The 13095-nt window shown below is 44.3% G+C and overlaps 1 protein-coding gene across 2 annotated transcripts in view; it reads right to left on the bottom strand.

Moving 5' to 3' along the window:
• Positions 1–3484: 3484 nt before the first annotated feature.
• Positions 3485–13095, bottom strand: part of LOC133108480 (BCAS3 microtubule associated cell migration factor-like) — a 92799-nt gene continuing 83188 nt past the window's right edge. For both annotated transcript variants that reach the window (XM_061218037.1, XM_061218038.1), the window contains 2 exons: positions 12487–12654; positions 3485–4945 (listed from right to left, as the gene is read on the bottom strand). In XM_061218037.1, coding sequence (XP_061074021.1) covers positions 4797–4945; positions 12487–12654 — 317 coding nt within the window. In that variant the 3' untranslated portion in view covers positions 3485–4796. The remainder of the gene's footprint in view (positions 4946–12486; positions 12655–13095) is intronic.

Raw genomic sequence — 13095 nt, 5'->3', positions numbered from 1 at the left:
CTGAAATATGTCTGAAATTATTGTTTGAAAATATTTAATTTAAATAAAGCTAATTTTTCTTATGTCGTTGTTCATTTTGTGTTCTCTGTAGACTAACATGCAGTGACTGGATAAGTAACATGCATCAAAGCTGGTGAGAATGTGATTTTAGACAAAGCAACGATGTATTTAATTTGATTCCATTTGGGGATATTTCAAATATAACAATATGCTGCCGGTCATGGGCGGTTCTAATGAATCTGATTGGCCACCCCAGTGCAAACTCACAGGTTGTCAGTCTGCTTTTACAAAGATAGTCTTTTCTGTTTTGCTGCCACTGTATAAAAGCTTCCAAATGTGCATCAAAAGCCCACCTGTCAGAATCTGATTGGCCACCCCATTGGCACGTCATTGGCTGTTTTGCCAGTCAATCTGTTTTATAAAGGCACCGTTTTTCCCCTTTGCAAGGCTGGAAAATGTGCTGCAAAAATCCTGACAGGACGGCTTGTATGGTGAATTAACTTCAAAGTGAAACTTTCATGACTTTCAATGTTTGAATACTTTACCTTGAAAGACTCAACAAAATAAGCTAGACTGTGACTGTACGTCACTTCCAGTTTCAGAAACGACGTCACTTCCGAATTTCGGAAACAGGCCACTTACGAATTTTTTTTTTTTTAAAAGCACTTCCGATTTCAGGAAAAGCGTCACTTCCGGTTTTGTGCAATACGTCACATCCGCTTTTACAAACATAGTCTTTTCTGTTTTGCTGCCACTGTATAAAAGGTGCATCAAAAGTCCGCCTGTCAGAAGCGCCAATCTGATTGGCCACTCCATTGGCACGTCATTGGCTGTTTTGCCAGTCAATCTGTTTATAAAGGCACCGTTTTTCCCGTTTGTAAGGCTGAAAAATGTGTTGCAAAAATCATGAGAGGACAGCTTGTATGCTGAATTTACTTCTAAGTGAAACTTGCATTTTGCTCTTGTCAGGGTGACAGGTTAAACATTTTGAATGTTATGGTTGACATATGAATCTTAACGTTTGAATGTTATGGTTATAGTTGTAATATCATTGAAATATCATCATTAAATAACATCAAACTAGCTAGCTAGCTGACGTTAGGTAACCACTGTTAGTCTCAACAAGAAGTACATTCCTTGAATGCTAGACTGAAGGAAATAAGCTCGACTGTGACTATACGTCACTTCCAGTTTCAGAAAAGACGTCACTTCCGAATTTCGGAAAACTCACTTCCGGTTCCAGGAAATACGACACTTCAGGTTTCCGTAAACAGGTAACTTCCGGTTCACGGGAAATACGTCACTTCCGTTTTCGTGGAAATGCGTCCCTTCCTGTTTCCATATTTTTATTTATTTATACATTACATGTCATTGCCTTATGAGCTTAGTGGTAATTATGTTTCTTCTCTATACTAACAATACTATAGTGAAATAAAGTAGCATAAAAACACCATTAACCCCAGAAATCTATATATTCTAACATAATATTTTTATTATATATAGAACACCTTTCTAGCAATGAGCAGAAGGTGCTGAACAAAGAGAAACAGTAAAATGACAGGAGGTAAAACACAAGAATAGAAAGCAAAAAAATAGATATTAGGCTACAAAAATACAAGTACAAATTAAAAGTTCAAATATTATTTACATTTAGGTAACTTGGCTAGCTAGCTAATATAGGTAACAGTTATAATGGCTGTTGTTAGGTCTAATAGTTACTTACTAGCCAGCTACGCTGTACATTACTCATAAAAATGAATGATATTAGCTAGAGTAGTTTGGCTAGATGAACAAGACAGACCAATTTATCATCGTGCTAGCTACCTGGTTATCTAATCTAGCTAATCATGAGTGAGCCACGAAGGTCCTGCTGAAAAGATAACTGTAGTCACCCCAGATCACATCCAATATAACAGTTAGCTAAAGGTAGAGCTAGCGGTTACATTGCACTAGAGCTACATTCCGTGAGACTGTCTAAAGTGGACAGTACTAGCCTAAAGGTGCTTGCAATATAGTTTGTCCGCTTAATGACAGAATGTACAATTAGCCTAATTTGTGTTAGCCAGTGTCTCCGTCATGGGTTTTTAATTCAAATTTGATGAAAAGTACACTCATGAGGAAAAAGTAGCCTATGCATATTTCCGAATTTCCCACAGAGTGGTCTTGTGTCGGATCTGTTGGATTTAAATTGACTAATTTTTGCGCAAAAAGATCTTAATGGTTTATCCTTTTTTTACGGGTATCCGTAACACAGAAATAGCGCAAGGTAGCAATACCAAAATTGGTGGTTGGCGAGCCCGATGTCATTGTAGTAGACCTGGCATTGAGATTGTTTTAACCTTAATCAGCTGTTTTGAATAGAAATGCCAACTAAAGTAAACTACTGCGCTCACTATAATTTAAGATGTCTTGAACCCGCTTTCTGGAATGGAAGGTGTACTGTGCCTCTTCTTTCAGTAGTTTTCAGTTCAAAGGATCATTTTCATGAGATTGTAGTTTTTATTGCTTTGTCCTCACTTTTTCTCCCCACCAATACACATACAGGGGCAGCCTGTAGCCTAATGTATATGACTGGGACCTGGAAGGTTGGTGGTTCGAGCCCTGGTGTGGTCACAATAAGATCTGCACAGACCCTTACCCTGCATTGCTCCAGGGGGGATTGTCCTCTGCTGTAAGCCACTTTTATACTGCGCTGCTCACTGCAGACAAGCACATGCTTTCCAGCTAACTGCAGTTTGCAAGTCAGGCTAGTACAAACACTGATAGTGGCTGACAGTGACTCACAGGCTGTTCTGATAGGGGCTGACGGTGACTCACAGGCTGCTCTGATAGGGGCTGACAGTGACTCACAGGCTGTTCTGATAGGGGCTGATGGTGACTCACAGGCTGTTCTGATAGGGGCTGACGGTGACTCACAGGCTGTTCTGATAGGGGCTGACGGTGACTCACAGGCTGCTCTGATAGTGGCTGACAGTGACTCACAGGCTGTTCTGATAGGGGCTGACGGTGACTCACAGGCTGCTCTGATAGGGGCTGACGGTGACTCACAGGCTGTTCTGATAGGGGCTGACAGTGACTCACAGGCTGTTCTGATAGGGGCTGACGGTGACTCACAGGCTGTTCTGATAGGGGCTGACAGTGACTCACAGGCTGTTCTGATAGGGGCTGACAGTGACTCACAGGCTGTTCTGATATGGGCTGACGGTGACTCACAGGCTGTTCTGATATTGGCTGACAGTGACTCACAGGCTGTTCTGACAGGGGCTGACAGTGACTCACAGGCTGTTCGGACAGGGGCTGACAATGATTCACGCTGGTATGACTCACTTTTGATCATTATGTGGTGAAATTTCATCTCAATTAATTCTTCCAATTTTGGACCACTCTACAAAAAGAGTTTAGTATATTGTTCAGTATATTGGTCTTGTTTCAAACAATCTAAGAATCTTCTGTGTGCATGTATATATAAGAAGAATATTCCATATCCATGTTTTAAGTATTTTATTAATCATTTGGAAGTTTTACAGCAAACACAACCAATTCTCTGGGTATCCAAAGTAATTCAGTCATAAAACATGTGACAGCCAATGAAACTGAAATATGCACTTGATATCATTCAATGAAATACAGTGCTACTGTCCTCACTGGGAATCTTTCTCCAGAGTCTCTGTGATTGGCTACACTTGTGCAGTGAGGAACAGGAGCTCCACCAATGGCAACAGCATAATCTTCTCATTAGAATAGTTTCCATGGTAATCTTGTGATTTTGCCAATGTCAAATCACTTTGTTCGGAAAAACAGGAACCAAGTGAAGTAAAATCATAATAGAATACAATGATAAAAATGTAACAGAAAATTGAGGTTTTTAATGTTTAACAAAATGAATACGCAGGCTACTCTTTGTGCAAATTATTAGCTATATTGCTTATTTAGACCAGTCATTTTGTAGTTTCCAACTCTGGAAACTTTGCTAAAGCACTTATTACTTAGTCATTTTAATGCACATAATTCCAGAGTTAATTGATTGATGAGCTTATCCAAGTACTTAGTTCCGTACAGCAAAATGGTTGCCCAAAAAAAGAATTGCCCAAAACAAGGAACGGTGTATGTTTGTACCTGTGTGTGAATTACACATAGTAGAAAGCAGCTGGCGCTCCCATCGAGAGCAATCATATTTTAAACCAGTTTTTAATAATTCCATTAACATGGCACAATGAATGTTTTGGAGATGAGAAAATGCATTTATCATTTTCTTCCCCTTAAAAACACACTCTAAAGAAATAATAAAGTTGTAATATGGATTATTACACATAACTGAGTGTGGAGCTGGGTACTGTTTCATAAGGACAGGGTGTTTCTATGGCAACAGCAGCAAAAGGCTTGGTTTGGCTTTTGAATATGTGAATGAGGAGAAGAGGGTGGGGCCAGTGAAGATGAGGGTTTGGCCGGAGGAGAGGAGGGCGGAACTGCCCATCCTAGTAACAGGGCGGGGTTCCAGAGAACACTTGTCACTCTCAATCGCAACATTAGTGCCATGACTAATCAAACAACATTTCCTGTTTTCATCCTATTTCAACATAAAATAAAAAGGTGTGTGTGAAGACTGTCGGGGTCTGTGCCCTCCACACTGTGGAGGTGTGGGGTTCTGCAGGGCTCTGTGCTCGGCCTGTGGCCAGCTTCTCTGTCTCAGCTGCTCCTGGTGAGACAGGGGTTTGGGGAGCAGGGGGGTTGGAGGTTTGGGGGTTGGAGGTTTGGGGGCTTGGGGTGCTGGAGGTTTGGGTCTTGGGGGTCCCTGCTCATGGGAAGCCAGTGGGGAAGAGGCTGAGTGGCTGGCTGTCGTTGGTGGGGAGGGGGGACCTGTACCCCTCAAAGGCCCGAGGAATACTGCCACTGGTGGAGCCCGAGCTGTTACTGAGAGTCTCAATACTGCCCTCCCTCTGGAGCTCTGAAACACACATGCAGGGGAGAGAGTTATACACACACACACACACACACACACACACACACGCAGGAGAGAAAGTTATACACACACACACACACACACTGGAGAGAGAGTTATACACACACACACACACACACACACACACACACATACATACATACATACACAAACACGCTGGAGAGAGAGTTATATATATATATATATATATATATATATATATATATATATATATATATATATATATACAGTCAGGTCCATAAATATTACATTACTTTTGGTCCCTTAAAAAGTGGGTGGCACATATAGAAACTGTTGTAATTCCTACACCGTTCACCTGATTTGGATGTAAATGCCCTCAAATTAAAGCTGAAAGTCTGCAGTTAAAGCACATCTTGTTCGTTTCATTTCAAATCCATTGTGGTGGTGTATAGAGCCAAAAAGAGGAGAATTGTGTCGATGTCCCAATATTTATGGACCTGACTGTATATATACACACACACACACACACACACACACACACACACACACACACAAGCAGGAGAGAGAGTTATATATATACACACACACAAACACACACACACACACACACAGACACACACACACACACACACTGGTGCTGCTGGCGTTCAGGTGGGATCCCCCAGCGCCACACTCAGAGCACTGGAAACGGTAGCTGAAAGGACCTCTTTCCGGAAGCCCGATCTACCAATCCTGAGAGAGTGATGTGTGATATATTGTACTTCCCTCTAGGGTCTTTCAGCGAACTTATCCCTGGTTATGGGTATGCACTTTATTGAGCGTCTGCCAAATGCCAATAATGTAATGTAATGTAATATATATTCAACTGTAACTAATATAAACCCTATACTCAGAAAATGATGTGTGCTATACACTCACTTTATTAGGAACATTTTTACTTTATTACACCTACTTTTTCATACAACCTTACAGTTTTGAACTGGAATTTACAGAGGAAGAATTGCGTGAGCGAAAGAGACAGACAGACAGCAGAGGACAAGGTAGCCAAAGCTAACTGAGAGGACTAATTGGAAGAAGTATCCGCAACTAATGTTTTGATACAGCTTGTTAGCTAGATATTTACTTACTTGTCACTTAGTCGCCCTCCTGGACACCTTGGGATACCTAGCATCCTGCAGTACTTACCAACTTATTCTGCAGTAATAGGAGTATTAATTGGAAGAAATATCCACAAAAAAGGGGTCCAGGAGGGCAACTAAGCAATGAGTAAGTAAATATCTAGCTAATAAGCTGTATCAAAACGTTGGCTGAGGATACATAATTTAAGCTTTTCATCCAAATAAGCTCAACTGAAACGAGCGTGATAGTGCTCCTTTAACAAGAAAAAAACCACTGGTGAACTCAATTCTGTCAATCGACTGAGGAAGACCACTGTAGTGGATGACTGGAGAATACTTTCTGTCATTGGTCTCTGCCTGCTTTGGTCGGTTCTGGGTATTGCCTCTCAGGGCCACCTGAGGGCGCTCCACTGGTTCACGCTGTTTTCCTCATGCAACAGGCAGACCTAATTACCCGTTATTAATTACAGGCGTGGCTACCCTATTCCAGGGCTTTATTGTCACATTCTGACATGGTTACAAGCCGGTAAAGAGGTAGTCTGAAGACTGGTTTTTAGAAAATAGAAAATTAAGTTGTTCTGTTCTGTTGTTTCGGGCTAGAGTGAGGCATTGGTATCCCTGACCTGCCTCATTTTCCTTGCCCTTGTCTCACACTAAGACAGTCCTGTCTTTGGGCTGCCGTCTGAGTCTAGCTCACCTCTCCCCTAAAACTCCTCCTGGTATTTCAGGTTCTTGGAGGTTGAGTGTCTTTTCTTTATTTCTTTTTATTTCTCCTTTGTTTCTCCAGAATTCTAATACTCTTTATTTTCTCGTGGAGAATACGGTATTGAATCGGCAGGACTTTTTACCAACTTTTACTGGGGTTTGTTTTTGTTTGGCAAGCTTAGCCAGGAAGTGCTCTTCCTTTTCTTTTCTCCCTCCTCACGGTCAGTCCTGGTCCTCCGCCCCCACCAACGGCCCAACAGATCAAGAACAATCTCCTGGATGCAGGTTTAGATGTGTCAAAGTCTACCATATGTACAGCAGAAGGCTACACCAGCAGGACTACAGAGGGTACACTACACAATCCAAACCACTGATAAGCCTTAAAAACAGAAAGGCAAGATGTGCCAGAGTGATGGAAAGAAGAAATAAATGCCCATGATCCAAAGCACACCACCTCATCCGTGAAACATGGGCCTATACGCTGGACACTGCTGGCAGAAATGGCCAATCAGAGGAAAAGCAGGCGGTGACTGAGGGAAGAGATGATCCTCCGGACTCTGCATGCAGTCTCAGACCCTCTCTGACTAGTTGCCCTCCTGGACTCTGTCTGACTAACCCTGTTTAATGACGTAGCATTACAGTGGATGTGTAATACCAGTACCATTGTGATCAGCTTCAGGGGAACACAGTCACTGGACCACATTCAAAACCTTTCAACTGCAGGGAAGAGGCCGGAGGTGGATGTGCATCTCAGAACTGGTCTGACACAGGGCCAGAACACAGCGACATCCTTTAACACGGCTCACTGTCTCCCTCCACCTGCAGACAGTCTGACACAGGGCCAGAACACAGCGACATCTTTTAACACGCCTCACTGTCTCCCCCCACCTGCAGACAGTCTGACACAGGGCCAGAACACAGCGACATCCTTTAACACGGCTCACTGTCTCCCTCCACCTGCAGACAGTCTGACACAGGGCCAGGGCCCGCTGGGTGTGAGGCTAACGGACCGATGCAAGGCTAATGGGCAGCGTGAGAAAGCCCATTCAGAGCTGGGTGTGAGGCTAACAGGCCAATGCTAGGCTAACGGGCAGTGTGGAAAAGCTGGATGTGAGACCAGAACCACCCTGGGGGGGCAGGAATGATTCTTCCTGATGTCACACGATCAGAGAGTGTTACCCTCAAACCGCCTGGACACCCTGGAGAGCGAGGGGGGCAGGGCAGAGGGGAAACACCGAAGGGCCTCTTTCACAGCCCCGCACTCTTCCATCTCCACTAATGCCTCCTCTTCTCTTCCCTTCTATTCATTTATTTATTATTTATTCAGTGGAACAGCTGAGTGTCTCTGCAGCCGAGCAGTACCCTCTCGCTCAGCATTTTATACACTTCTGGATCAAAAATCCAACGGTCTACAGGAGAAATTAATCAGTTTTTCTAAATCCTTTAAAATTAAAATGATTAATTATTTGGATGTTTATTTTTATATGAAAAAATAATCATTTTCATTGTCATCATACTAAGTTTCCATCCATCCATCTGAACCTGCTCATCCTGAACAGGGTTGCAGGGGGGCTGGAGCCTATCCCAGCATACATTGGGCGAAAGGCAGGAATACACCCTGGACAGGTCGCCAGTCCATCGCAGGGCACACACACCATTCACTCACACACTCATACCTACGGGCAATTTAGACTCTCCAATCAGCCTAACCTGCATGTCTTTGGACTGTGGGAGGAAACCGGAGTACCCGGAAGAAACCCACGCAGACACGGGGAGAACATGCAAACTCCGGACAGAGAGGCCCCGGCCGACAGGGATTCGAACCCGGGACCTCCTTGCTGTGAGGCGGCAGTGCTACCCACTGCACCATCCGTGCCGCCATCATACTAAGTTTTTATAGTCAAATTTTTTATTAATTTAATTTATTTATTTTCTGATTTTTTCCCTTTCTTCTCCCAATTTGGTAGCCAATTGTACCCCGTCTAATTCAATTAGAGCTAGTTTTAGATACACCGCCCACACCCCAACCCTCGGCGGCCCTACGAGATCGACACGCCTTCTTCAAGCCGTCTCGCCACATGCAGCAAACTGCAACCGCAAGTCTGCTGCATCTTAGCCTGTTGCGCCACCGCTGCCCCATATAGTTGAAAATTTCTGTGTAAATTCTTATTTTATTCTTTTACAAATAATTTTTTTCAATGCTTCCCCTTTTCTCCCAATTTGGCCAATTTATCCAATTACACCCTATCTGATCCAATTAGTGCTAGCTGGGGATACACCGCCTTACGACCCCATCCCTCGGTGGCCCAGTAGGATCTAGTGACCCTGAGAGTGACATGCCTTCTCTCCAAGCCGTCTCGTCTCAATTAGACCGTTACTCCGAGGCAAACAGAACAGAACTCCACATCCAGCACTGATGCACAGCAGAAGCTTCCAGAAGAGAACCCAACACACACACACTCAGAGGCTATCATGCTGCTGAAAGGGCACGCCGTCGTTTTACTGATTTATGATTGGTCTCACAGGGCCGCTGACATCAGCTCTGTGGCTGTGCTAGTGCTGCCTCTCCCAAAACCCATGTTCTCAGTCCAACATGGGGGTGAAGACTCAAACACAGACTGCACTTACTACCAGCCAATCAAACAGCAGTACCTGTGACTCAAACACACACTATGTTTATTACCAGCCAATCAAACAGCAGTACCTGTGACTCAAACACAGACTATGTTTATTACCAGCCAATCAAACAGCAGTACCTGTGTGCTTTGAACTCAAGGGGGAGGAGCTACAGTGACAGCTGTATGTACTGGTGAGGGAAGGTTTGGCACATTCTGTTTAAGCCCCCTACTGCCTGTCCACTTAACATAATTACGCTCTCAGATACCCCCCCCCCCCACGCACGCACACTCGCACTCACAGACGCACACCCACAGCTCCCATGATGCCGTAGGTCTTTGAGTTCCTCTGAGTGCTGTTTCACCTTGTCTGCCTGGTGAAACAGCGGTTATTAATGAGTAATGAGTAAGGCTGTTCAAAGTGCTCTAGTGATTGAGTTAATTACTCAAACTGCAGCCTGTTACTGGACTGCAGCTCCAGATGGTTTACCCTAGCAGTGGACTGTGGAAATGTCCCTCTGTCTGATGTTATCTGCACATGAAACATGGCCAGCTGTGTGATGTTTAACTCTGTGTGCACATGTGCTCATATAACTAACACGAAGATCCTATCAGCAGGTGGGGAGTGAGCAGAGCCAATCAGTGATGAGTATTTATGTGCTTTTCAGACCTGGGGGGCAAACAGCGGGAGGGAGAGAATGACAGAAAGTGTCAAAAATGAATGTGTGTAATTGTGTGATTGCTTGTGTGTGTGTGTGAGTGTGTGTATGTGTCTGTGGGTGTATGTGTAGTTTGTCTGTGTGTAGTGTCCATGTGTGTGCATGTGTGTGTGGTGCCCATGTGTGTATGTATGTGTGGTGTGTGTGCGTATGTATGTGCAGTGTTTTTGTGTATGAGTGTTTAGTGTGTGTGTCTCTTTAGAGTGGGATCCAGTGTGTTGTTGTTTAACAGTCACTGTCTGTCTCTCCTTCTGGAAGCTTACTCACTTCCTCTCAGCTGCCTTTCATTTAAAGGGAAAATCCAATTACTCATTAGGGCCACAGAGTGCATAATTAGGGCCACAGATTGCACACTTAGGGCCACAGAGGGCACACTTAGGGCCACAGAGTGCATGAGTGAGAACGCTATTCAGCTCAAACCTCTGAGATTCCCTGTGTGCGTTTTTGTAAAAATAAAAATGTTGATGTGGGAGAGAAAGCGGAAGTGGTTTATGCAGAAACACTCATCCTGTAGAAAAGGCTGAGTAACCGTGGTGACCGATGTGCCGGATGACAGGCTCAATGGGCTGTAACACATTTCATTCTTTAAGGACTCCTGTGAACATTAAGAAGTGAGCGTCGGACAAAATAAACAACATGGCTGAGTCACGGACCGCTCACCGGTAGGGCCCCCCCACTGAGCCCATCCTGCCGTGTTTCTGACCACACACAGCTTACAACCTACAACTTACTGCTGCACTGACACAAAACACACTCAAACCCACAGCAAGGTACACACACACAGGCAGGCACACACACAAACGCATTAAAGTGTAATATGTGATTAGAACGTTGCTAACTGAACATTCTAATGCTGATGTAAAAGTCAGGACTGATGATTGAAAGCAGTGGAGCTGCTGACTTTGACCTGGACTGTGTCCGAAATGGCTCACTATTCACTAACTAGCAAGCGAGATTGGCCGTCAGCCATCTTGTTCTAATGTCCAAATTCAACCTTCTGAAAACGCTGAAAAGGGTGCGTATTTTTTAGGTATTAAAATTTTATCTTTTGTATTTTCAAATTCAAAAATCAGATTTTACTCACATTTTGAGGCCACGAGAAATATCCCCAATGCACCGTAAACTCTAGTGAGTAACCATGGTCACTAGAAAGGTGGACGTACCACAATGCTTTGCGACTAGCATTTTACGTAACTTTATTATATACCAACCTGTTTTCATTCTCATTTTAAGCTGTGAGAGACGATGGCCAGGTCTAGGAGCAAATTAAAAAACATCTCGTCTGGGCTTTGCCATGTTGATGAGAAAAATACGTTCCCTTGAACATTACAATAAAGTACAACTAGGCCAACCCTAATATAACCTAATATAGCTATTGTATTCATTATTTAATAATCCAAAACCCTATTCGCCCAGTAAGTGGCACGGTTTGTTAGCTAGCTAAAACACTATGTCTTATTGTTGACATGAACGTTATTTGTAATGAACGAGGAGGCAACATCCAGTCTATCGACTAAGAGCGCCAACAGCATTCTTAAAAACCTGTGTTCTCTTCAATTTTCGGATATAAACGTGTAGGGGGATGTGTTTAGATGTTTATTCAGTGAAAATGTGCTCTCATTTTATGTCCCACACATGAAATAAGCCAAGGCCATGTAGTTTCATGTTTTAAAAAGTTTTAGTAAAAATAAAAATGTTCATTACAAATTGAACGCTGCAGGGTGGGCTGCATCTTGATTGTGCATTGCAAGTGAAAAATTAGGTTTAATATCTCTGGAGTAATATTTTAAGAAGCGGCTATATGGTATGTCTGATAATGGTTTTGTGGCTATGCAGCAGCGTGTAGCTTACATGACGACGCTGTTCGAGCACAAAAGTCAACGTCTGCTGTCCGAATTCACTGTTTATTTAGTACACTATATAGGGCACAATATTGACAATCGCTAGTTAGTGATAAGTAATTAGTGAATAGCGAACCATTTCTGACACAGACCTACTCTTGAGAGGAGAGTAAGGGCTAAAGGGTGAAAGGACAGTAAGATGTTATCACAGAAAGCCTCTCCAGCCTGGGGCAGACTCCACAGCGCAGACACAGACACACACCCCACAGCGCAGACCCCACAGCACACACACAGACCCCAAAGCACAGACAGACACACACCCCACAGCGCACACACATCCCACAGACACACACACACCCCACAGCGCACACACACCCCACAGCGCACACACACCCCACAGACACACACACACCCCACAGACACACACACACCCCACAGTGCACACACACCCCACAGTGCACACACACTCCACAGCGCACACACACACTCCACAGTGCGCACACACACTCCACAGTGCACACACACTCCACAGCGCAGACGCAGACGCAGACGGGGACAGTGACTCACCGGTGCCGGTCCCCAGCAGGTCTCTCCCGGGCGACTCACACATGGCGTCGGCCAGGCGCTCCCGGAGCCCCTCATCAGACGTGTCTGCGTAGGCCATGTGACGCTGGCCAAAGCTGTCAGGCCAACTGCCACACACCTCCAGCAGAGTCACCCCCTGATCAAATGCTCCTGTAACAGACAGAGAACAGGTCGTATATATACACACACACACACCTCCAGCAGAGTCACCCCCTGATCAAACGCTCCTGTAACAGACAGAGAACAGGTCATATATATACACACACACACACCTCCAGCAGAGTCACCCCCTGATCAAACGCTCCTGTAACAGACAGAGAACAGGTCATATACATACATACACACACACACACACACACACACACACACAAACATCCAGCAGTGTCACCCCCTGATCAAGCGCTCCTGTAACAGACAGAGAACAGGTCATTCATATATACACACACACACAGACTCCTGTTACAGACAGGTATTCATATACACATATACACACACACACACACACACACACACACACACCTCCAGCAGAGTCACCCTGATTCTACAGGTCCTGGAGATGTCATCATGAACACCAGTATGTACAACAAAACA

The sequence above is a fragment of the Conger conger genome, chromosome 13 (genome assembly GCF_963514075.1).
Source record: "Conger conger chromosome 13, fConCon1.1, whole genome shotgun sequence".
Lineage (NCBI taxonomy): Eukaryota > Metazoa > Chordata > Actinopteri > Anguilliformes > Congridae > Conger > Conger conger.
Note: the sequence above shows the minus strand (reverse complement) of the source record. Positions and strands in the feature narration are given on the sequence as shown.